Source organism: Pollachius pollachius, assembly GCF_949987615.1.
Source record: "Pollachius pollachius genome assembly, chromosome: 20".
In the NCBI taxonomy this organism is placed as follows: domain Eukaryota; kingdom Metazoa; phylum Chordata; class Actinopteri; order Gadiformes; family Gadidae; genus Pollachius; species Pollachius pollachius.
In genome coordinates this window covers 9,036,736-9,047,187 of record NC_136953.1, presented here as the reverse complement: position 1 = coordinate 9,047,187, position 10,452 = coordinate 9,036,736, and the positions used below count along the sequence as shown (strand labels likewise).

Here is a 10,452-nt window from a genome sequence, read left to right as displayed (position 1 = left end):
TGGAATTCCAGAAACTATAGGAAAGAGAACGCTCCCTATCAATAACGGGGCTTGGAAACGCATTTTATAACGGGGAGGGGCGAGCTACCTTACTCTGCTTGGTTTTTAGGACACCTCAGCGGTTGAGAGATTTGGCTTGACGCTTCCAAAATGTTAATGATTGATTATTTGTCATCTCTATTTGACAAACTGGATTCAAGGATAAAATACGTTTTTACGTGACAGCGGCGCAGCAAGGACTCGGTTGTAATGTTTGTTTAATTAAAAATTGCTTTACATAGACCAAACATGTGGAAACAGTTAGTCCAGAGACAGAGTAACTGAAGAAAATACCAACAGCCAAACCCAACAAACCCATTTCCCTGTAGTAACACCATTTGGACAGCAGATGGAGCCACCCCCCCTTGTACTATAACGTATACGCATGATCATTTACAATCCAGTGTATTTTATGTTTTGGTGTGCCCTTGTTCATGTTTATGTGTGCATGGTTCCGTGCAAACGCTTTTCTGCACGTGCAGAGTATGCCCATTTGTGGCAACGTAGAGAGATGGTCTGAAACCAGTCAGAACAGAAACCACAGGCTAGCTGCTATAAGCCCTGTCTTGGCTATTTTCTGTTGCTTAAGACTTTTTTTGTAACCTGTGTGTCTGTGCGTGAGTGTGTATTGTGGACGACGAATCTTATGCAAAAGCAGGTTGCCAAACAAGTATACACGCCCAAAACAGTGTCTCGTTAAAAACGTTGACTTTTACAGGATTACCCATTTCGGATCTTCCACCTGAAAACGGACAACATGAACATTAAAACCCATTAAAGGTGCATGTATTCATGGCTTGCCAAACAAATAGAGCCTATGCAGAGAGGTTACAATAAAGTGCATTCCCCATCTAGAAGCCAACAGGTAAATTAACATATATTTTGTAATTCAATTTGGGTACATGAATAAACCGAACCTAGCTGTCTGTAAGATGAAAAATCTTAAAATGTATAAACATAGTCTAATATAGTTCCTATTCCATTCCACAACATGGCTTTGAGTCACGGGCAAGTAACCCGGAAATGAGCTGGAGGATGGACGGGTTGAGCGAGAGACTACAGACACGGAGAGAGCGAGAGGAGACTTTACGGCGCGCGGCTTGTCAAGACGGATACTAAAGCACCCCGGGGGGTCTCAGTCGAGATGCGGATTGGTTAACATTCAATGCAGAACAACCATCAATGAAGAAGATTGTTTCATATTGTTCCTGAAACTTAACTTTTTTGTTGTTTTTTACCCGTGAGGGGGACGCACGACGATGTACGACCCGGAGGGTGAACTATATTTGGCGCTTCAATAAGTGAAGACCTGCCGCATCCAGACACGACAGGCCAATGTCATTTCCGTTTGGGCTAACTTTACCACACATGTTGTGTGCGTCCGCATAATCCTTGCCTCATTTATTTGAAAATAAGAGTGCGGGGAGATCCAGGAATACACTGTGTGCTACTTGCGAAAATTATGAAGTGAAGAGGGCAATATGTAAGTTATTTCACTGTACTCTGGTGTGTGGCGGATAACTAAACTACCGACGAGTCATCTGTGGCCGCTGATCACTGCCCGGGCGGATCTCCCTCCAGGACCCAGAACGACAACATTGAATGTATTTGTGACATCCGCCACTTGGAAGAATGACAGTCACACTAGACTTCGAGGAGTGCCTCAAAGACTCACCTCGCTTCAGGTAAGAAACATCACAGGGATCTAGCCTACATAGCCAAATAATAATAACAATACAAAAAGCTGGAAAACAGTATAATGCAAGGAAATATTGTTATTGAATTAGTGGTTGATTGAGTTAGTGTTTGATTGAGTTAGTGTTATTGTGTTGAATTAGTCCCATTCCACCCTCTTCTGGGAGGTTCAGCTGCTGATCACCTCTGTAAGGTCACAGGTCACACTAGTGTCCTGCTTGGCAAACTGAAGTGTAACCTGGAGATTTGAATGGACGACTCATGGACTTAATGTCCAACATATTAATAAAGAGCTTGACTTCAACGAGGGCAATCACAAATGCACAATGTAAAGAAAGTACAATGACTCACTCTCCATACATAGGCCTTCACCGGTCACCGTACTTCCGTAGCAAGTAGTTGTAGCAATGGCAACTTTAGGGCAGCAAAAATTAATGGTCTTTCTTTCAGGGCGAATACCCACAGGCCATGAATGTGGGCTATATTGTATTTCTAGGTCTCACTTGGCCTATAAAGGCAAAATATACTCACAATGATCTTCCAAAGTTTCTTAAGATGTGGTTATTTTTGGAAAATGTATTCTATATTACTGACCTGTAACTAGTTGGTATGCGTAAAAGCATTTCGCAGACCTGTAGTGGGGCTAGGAAATGCGTCGGTAGCAAATGTCATGCATATAAATCAAACCATGTTGTAGGCCTATGGCTTCTGAGAAATGTTGTGCAGAATAGACTATATGTATACGAATGTCTGTTGAAGAAAAGTACTTGGATCCAAAGGGAGGTTTCTCCATGTTGGTTTGAAAAGAGGTTTGGCAGAGCTGGGTGTGTCACCACAAGATGTTTTGTTGCATGGGTAAAGGGCTGTATTACTTGGATTACACACTTAAATTGCATGCTACTTTTCTGTCTCAAACCCCCCCCCCCCCCCCCCTCTCTCCCTCTGTCAATCTGTGTGGCTTTGTGAGGTTTCGTCAGCGATGGAAAGTTTTGAGTTGTTCCAGAGTGAGTGCAGTTGCGGTGACGTCTGGTTTTAGCCAATGTAGACAGACTGAGAGAAAGAGAGACAGAGAGTGGAATGTGGGGATTAAAAAGCAAGACTGAGGTTATCAATCTTAAATACCGCATGCCTTAGTAGCAGACAATGTAACACAGAAGTTAAATAGGTCAGAAAAGGAATAACAACAGGCATGCTGTTCGCAGTACACACACAAACTGCATATTACTTATAATACACTAACATGGCCGCTGTCAAACTGCCACCTCCTGTTGCTAGGTAACGGTGATTAGGCTAAGTGGAACAGGGGGGGTTGTGTGTGGTGGTGGGGGGCTGTACAGGGATTGAGGTGAGACACTGATGTATTCAACAAGAGAAACAGGAAGCGCTGTGTGTGTGTGTGTGTCTCTGTGTGGAAGTGATACAGAGAAAACATACATCCACAACTAGGGCTGGGCAATAATTCGGTTACGATTATTAAGCACGATAAAACTAAAGTCGATTTACGACGATAAGCATTAGCCATAAATGCTCGATGTTAAAAAAAGTTCTGATATGGATTTACCTGACAGCCAATCACACAGCAGAAATAAACCTTTACAAACATTTGAGATTGTTTCCTCCCTGCCAAAGGAGTTTGATGTGATAGTCACTCACAGATCTTTTAGTTTTAAACACATTATTTTATGTAGCACAATATCTGGTTTTACAATGTTTACATTTTTCACTTACTTAAGCACTACGTAGTTCATATTTTATATATTAAAGTTCAGTTCATGTGCCAGGGCCTTTGTTCTTCCACATTTGTACTTTTTATGTATTGGTTGTGCCTCTACAAGATTTAAGATGTTTTCTGAAGCCCTGCCAAAGGAGTTTAGTGTGAAAGTCAGAGCTTTTATTTTCATTTACATTATTTTCAATAGGTTACAAGGCAAGCTACCTTATATTGTTCAGTTGGGGGCATATAAAACATGTTTGTGAAGTTAAATGTTTATATTTAAATGTGATTAAATGTTCCCTTATCACAAATATGGTAATAAACAAAAGTGTACGGTTTAACTAATGAACATTCTGGTTTCTTCAGGCTTCAGCAGTATCAAATTATACATCGTGATTAATATTGATATCGAAAAAATAATCGTGATAATAATTTTTGCAATATCGCCCAGCGCTAACCACAACACTACACACTCTTAACAAGATGATTCAGAGGAAAGTGAAAAGGAAGTTGTCTTTCTATTGAAGGCCTCCCTAAACTCCTGTCATCCTGAGTCCTCTGTTTTCTATTTTGCCGTGTGTGTGTGCGTGTGTGTGTGTGTGTGTGCCCCCTCTTTGTCTTGTGTTAGCAGTCCTGTCAGGGAGGGTTACGGAGGCTCCTGCCTGAATGGGACCAGGCATCATGTGACCACACACACGCACACGCACACGCACACGCACACACACACACCCTCCTCCTCCCGCCACTAGCAACAACCCCAACACACAGTCACATAAACAGTTGTCTGTTGTCGGCCCATGTCTTGTTTCTCTCTCCCACTCTGTGTTTATCTGTTCCTCTTTCCCTTGTTGTTTTTATCCTCTGGATTGCTTGTCTTCTACCTGTCTGTCTGTCTGTCTGTCTGCATACTCGTCCATCTATCTTGGTATGTGTGAGAACTAATTGAACTTATGTTAACTTGTTGAAACCACATTGGAGCACATGAGAGCTGCAGAGGACATGAGACAGGACAATGCAGCATTAACTCACGAGCAGACACACACACTCACACAGACAATGTAGGATTTGTGTGTGTGTGTGTGTCTGTGTCTGTGTCTGTGTGTGTCTGTGTGTGTGTAAGAACAAGATGTTAGTTTGTCCTGAACAAGAAAAACTATTTTGATATGAAATCCATAAGGCAGTTGAGATATCCACACTTTCATGTACTAGAAGTATTTTATAGGAAACTTATTATGGGCCTATGAGCATTATTATAAATTCTTATGTTTGCGTGTTATTTGCTAATTCCAGATCTGAGATTGAAGTCGTTCAGGGGGATGTGAGTGAACTGGAGACACGTCTAGATAAGGTGAGAATCATACACACGCACACACACGCTGGAGCACAGGTGTTGTTCCAGTAAGCCAGCAGGTGAAGTGAGAGTTGGTGGCTGGAGTTTTTCCCTAACCTGGTCACCAAACAGAACTAACCTTAGCTTCCTCTTCCTCTTTCTATTGTTGGAAAACAGTTGTCTGAGATTCTCCTGAATGGTGTGTAAATAACGGATATGGATATATTCAGACATACATCCCTAACATTCTGTGTTCCAAAATCATACTATACTAAACTTTGGTATCATTGCAATTCCTGTGAACATTTTGCAACACACTGATAACGCAAGAAACGTTTCAGTTATCTTATTAGAAGAAGAGTTTGTACGTTAAACACATCTCCTCAATCAACGTTCAAGTCAAGTATTGTGTAATCAAGTGCAACTTTATTTATTCTTGTGTAATCAAACGCAATCGTCAATTATTTTTTATACATTGCTTCCTAGATGTAAATAGACCTTTTAATCCTCCTTTCACTATCCAGTTGAAGATTGACCAAGTACCAAAGAACCAAAGACTTAGCCAATCTAAAAGTCTTAGGTAAATCTTTGTAAATCTTTGTTGATCCTCAAGTTTCCATGCCAACTGTAGACTTCTATGTCAACTTCATCATGTTGTCTCTTGGGTTCCCCTACCTTACTGAAACGGACAGAACACTGCAACCCCCCTGTCCTAGAGTAACAGACCCCCCCCCCCCCCCACACACACACACACACTGTCCCCCTTCTTCCAACACACACACACAGTTAAAGACTGGTCATGACGCGGTGCTTGTGTTGTTGTTGTGGTGCAGTTGATCAAGCAATGCCACAACATGCTGGAGGCCGGCAGGGTCTACTGCCAGACCAGCAAGAGCTTCGTCAACGGCATCCAGGAGCTGGGACGCCACTACTCCAACGACAACCTGATGAAGGTGAGTGCAGGGCCTCGTTACCATAGTGACCCTGTGCGTTTGTGTGTTAGTGTGTGTGTGTGTGTGTGTGTTTGTGTGCGTATTTAATGCATAACATTCATAGTTCATAACAAAATTCACATCTCTAAACAATTAGTCTGCAACAAATCACCAAATGTCCAGGACAGTCTAGTGTAGTGAAGATGTTCAAGGCCCCGGCCCAAAGGTTCTGGGTTCGATTCCCATTGGCCGCACCCCTCTGCAGGCATCCTTGAGCATAACCCCTTACCCACACTTTATGAACCTTTGAATAAGTTTTATTCACTGTAAGTCGTGTGCTATTCTAACCATTATGTCCATTTCCGTTCTGTGTCTTGTTTTAAAAGGACCTGTGCAGACCTCTATATGACAGTGCAGACCTGTGCAGATCCCTGATAGTTTACATCAATAAATAGAAAACATAAACGGCTCTGATAAACATTTACCGTTTTGGCTCACCCGGTATCTCTTAATGACAGGAATGCATCGACAAATTCTCCAAAAAGCTCCAAGACATCGTGGATGCCAAGGGGGTAAGTCTGGCCTTGCCTCCTCATTCCAGCCTCCGAGCTGATTAGCCTTGGTTGCCATGTAGCATGCAAAACGTACACACTGTGCTCCATATTTCTCTCATTCTACCGTTCGACTGAATCTCCTGACTCCTAACTTCCACCCTCAGCTTCCTCTGTATGACTGCTGATCATGGTGGCAGCATGTGTTGCTAAAATTACCCCCCCTCTGCTCCCATCCAGGAAGTGATTAATGCAACCCAGGAGACAGTCAAGATGAAGCTGCAGAGCTTTGTGAAAGAGTGAGTGTGTCCCCCGCAATGCGGTCTGTTTAGCCTCGAAACGTATATCTGGAGCCCTCGCATGCCTTTTTAATGTGACGTCTCCCAGACGTCACATTTCAATGTTGGATTTCTGTTACTTCTTTCACAGTTCTCCGTCGGTTAACACACGCACCTTGTGCTATGATTAACCCGCCATTATCCTCCATCCCTTCCCCCATTGTCTCACTGACACCAAGGGGGAGAGAAGATATTTGATGATGTCCTCGAGCGGCCATGAACTGTGTTGATTGTAGCTCTCAGACCTACGTCAGGGAGAAAGCCTGAGCTCTTGGCGGCCTCCCTTGAGTGTGCTTCCTCCCACTCAACATGAGCAGAGTGTTTCCCACTGAGCAGTTGAGCTCTCCGCTCCCTCGTCCACGTGAACCAGTGTTGTTGCTATTTTTAAGGCCACCTTCACATCGCGTCAAGCCTTTCTTACCGTGCAGCAGGCAGCCCTGGCATTTCCTGCCACGCCTCGCCCCTTTTGCTTTAGTATTTTTAAAGGAAGGCGGAATGTCATGTGTGAGTCACAACAACCCTAACCGGTTGCTTTATATGTCCGTCAGCCCCTCCCCAGTCGTTTCATTCATTATCACGATCAAATCAAATCAGCTTTGTGGAAAAACCTCATCAAGTAAATGATGTGTGTCTGGGCATGCCTTAATTAAATACATAAGATACAGCTTTGTTCTCCCCTACCATTACGCCTTCAATTAAATCAAAACAAAATCTTTGTTTACTATTGACTGTTCTCAATGTGATTTCATTTAATTGTGTTTCCATTGGGGTTTTGTAAACCGCCTACACATCTTCTTATCCGTCAAGCACTCCGAGTGCAACGTTTTCTCCTACCATCTCCACCCGCTGTCCCTTAAAGGGACGTGCGCGCAAAGGAAGCGTTAAGAATGCAGCGTTTTCTTCTCCCATCTCCACCCTGCTGTCCCCTTTAGGGATGTGCGCAAGTTCAAGGAGGTGCGCAAGGAGTTTGAGCGCAGCAGCGAGAGCCTGGAGGGGGCGCTGTTGAAGAACGCCCAGGTGGCACGCGGGAAGCCCCACGAGGTGGACGAGGCCAGCCACTCGCTGCTCACCGCACGCAAGACCTTCCGCTCGGAGGCACTGGACTACGTGCTGGAGGTGAGAAGGAGGGCGGTTACTTGGAAAGCGATGGCACATAATCCCGCGACGGGCCATTTTGATTCGCTACATGCTAATTATGGCTGAACGATTTGGGGAAATATTCGAATTGCGATTATTTCTACCAATATTGCGATTGTGATATAGTATGCAATTTTTCTTTTTAAAGTTCCGTATGTTCTGTATTATTCACTATCAAGCAATAAATCATTCTATAGCATGACTAACACAACATTGGAAGCACTCAACATATAAACTGCTCTTTCCTTTAGGCCAGGCCTATGTGTTGAGATGAATTGATGAATTAATTGATATTATAACATCTTTATTTAACTATTACTATAAATTGTAAAAGAGAAATAAATACGAATCTTACTGATCTTAAAGTCACTTAATAGTCTAAATAATAAAGACTAAATCCCCCCCCAATTTTTTTAAATACATGTTTTCATTGCAGCCTTTGTGATTTGCAAATCGTGTTCTACTACATCGCATATCGTTTTGAATTCAATTTATTGTTCAGCCCTAATGCTAATCATACGCAACCACGTTTTTACATGCAGTGCTTCCGCAATTTTATTCCCGTTATGTATTAATTAGACTATATCTTTATGAATACGCTGCATTCTATCCTGCTGTCCTCTGTTGTGCAACACTTTCTGTAGTTCTGCTAATTCAGATTCATTGCTTTGATGGTACTCATCCTCATTGTAAAACACGTTGGATACAAGTGGGAAAAAGAACTAATAATATAAATCAGGATAACCTAATCCTCGCCCTCACAAAGGCAGCCTGCCTCATGGTGGTTCAATGGTGTGATCATGGACGTTACCGTCTGTGACTGATATCAGTCGCGCAGCCATGGCTCACAATTTGTCGCTAAAGGTTGCAGTAGCTATCTTCTTTAACAGCCCAGTGTCCCCTCTGTGTTTCAGATCAACGTCATCGAGGCCAAGAAGAAGACTGACATCCTCATGGTGGTGGGGATCAGTTTAAAACCCAGTCCCAGATATCTGAACTTCTTCCCTTGTTCTCTTGGGTGATAGCGATCTTTGAGCTTCAATGCTGAAATGACTCATTTGTAGAATATATTTTGCCCTAAATTTATGGCTATATTGAAATGAATACAATGAAAAGAAAGTGAGATAATGCGTATTTATATATCTATTTAATTATTTTTTCCGCTGTCAGATGTTGTCATTGATCGAGGCACAGGCGCAGTTTTTCCAATATGGCCACAAGTCTCTATCAGAACTTGAGGACTTTAAACGCTCGCTCGGGGAAGAGGTGAGTGGCCAACGTCTAAAAGTCTTGCAATGACATTATATATAGACATAGATATATATTTAGTTATACCATCTATTTGGCGTACACTGGATGTTTTAAAATGTGAGTGGAAGAAAGCATCAGGGAAATGCAAGTGGAAGCGATACAACTCAGATTATTAGAGGCAAACATGTTCATATGAGGACATTGTGCAAATCTCGCCTCATATTTGCATTGCAACAAGAACTAGAATATAATGTAGGGGGGTTTGTTAAATAGGACGCCACCGTCCCTACATAGCTATTTGGGTGACGTTTACAAGTTTGACAGGAAGCAAGTGGGGGCTCTCAGGAAACAGGAAATAGTGTGTGTGTGTGTGTGTGTGTGTGTGTACAAAGCAAAAGTGAGCGGGAGATTCAGTAAGATATGACAAATTAGGTAGATATATCACGTAGCATGGGACGTGATTGGTCAGGTTTTGTTTTGTAAGGTTTGTAATGATGCAAAATTCTGTTTCAAAACACAGGAAACAAATGCAGCTCTCTGCTCTTGAACAGGAAATGAGAGAGAGAGACTCATTTCTGTTTCCTGGGGATAGCTTATCAGGGATTGATAACCTATCAATTTAAACTCCCGTTCTCGTCTGTCTCTCTCTCATTCTGTGTCTCTCCAGCCCCCTGCTCTTTGGCATTGTGATTATGCGAATATTCTGTTTTCCAAAGCAGGTAGACGGGAACAGAAATCAGTCGCCAGACAAAAGCACTCTAAGAAACAAAGACCCCCTGGGAGATATTCTATAGACATGTATATTTAAATTCATCACATGACAATGAGTTGATCTGTCATTTCGAATAACCAGGTTTAGGCTTATCCATTTCCTTTCTCTCTTCCTTTCCAACATACTTTCTTTGTATGTATTAATCCCCATGCGCCTTTCCCCGCAGCACACCCAGTTAGTGTTAAACTCTGCCCGGGAGAAGAGAGACATGGAGCAGAGACACGTGGCCATTAAGAAGAAGGTAACAAGAGACGTGCTCGGTGAACCCTCTCCAGATAAGCGATCTAGAACAACAGAAACCCACGCGCTTCTCAGGACGCATGTTTCGAAAACCTGCCCATTGGTTTCATTATCTCCCAGGAACAATGTGGAGAGTGTTTACACAGTGCTATCGCAGTCTAAAAGGCATTCAATGATTTACCTTTTTATCCACAGCCTATTGGCCATGGTGAGTGTCACCCCCCACCAGGCCAAAGCCCTCTCATAGGCAATAGAAAATTATATATTTATGTGTACATTAGGATATAAATAGCCAAATATGAGGAGAAATCATGGTTGCGACCATCAAAAAAGATCACAGCTATATTTAAAGGTGCAGTGAGTAGACTTTAGCGGCCTCTAGTGGAACAGCCTTGGCAGAAACGGAACCAAATATTCCGTAGTATATTTTAATTTGTTTAAAATCCCAGGAAA

General features: G+C 42.6%; 1 protein-coding gene across 1 annotated transcript in view; it reads left to right on the top strand.

Moving 5' to 3' along the window:
- The first annotated feature begins 1,071 nt into the window (after positions 1–1,071).
- Positions 1,072–10,452, top strand: part of acap1 (ArfGAP with coiled-coil, ankyrin repeat and PH domains 1) — a 22,268-nt gene continuing 12,887 nt past the window's right edge. The window contains exons 1-9 of the mRNA XM_079757949.1: positions 1,072–1,724; positions 4,739–4,796; positions 5,612–5,731; positions 6,229–6,282; positions 6,502–6,560; positions 7,532–7,715; positions 8,651–8,695; positions 8,907–9,002; positions 9,926–10,000. Of these exons, the coding sequence (XP_079614075.1) occupies positions 1,672–1,724; positions 4,739–4,796; positions 5,612–5,731; positions 6,229–6,282; positions 6,502–6,560; positions 7,532–7,715; positions 8,651–8,695; positions 8,907–9,002; positions 9,926–10,000 (744 nt within the window). The 5' untranslated portion in view covers positions 1,072–1,671. The remainder of the gene's footprint in view (positions 1,725–4,738; positions 4,797–5,611; positions 5,732–6,228; positions 6,283–6,501; positions 6,561–7,531; positions 7,716–8,650; positions 8,696–8,906; positions 9,003–9,925; positions 10,001–10,452) is intronic.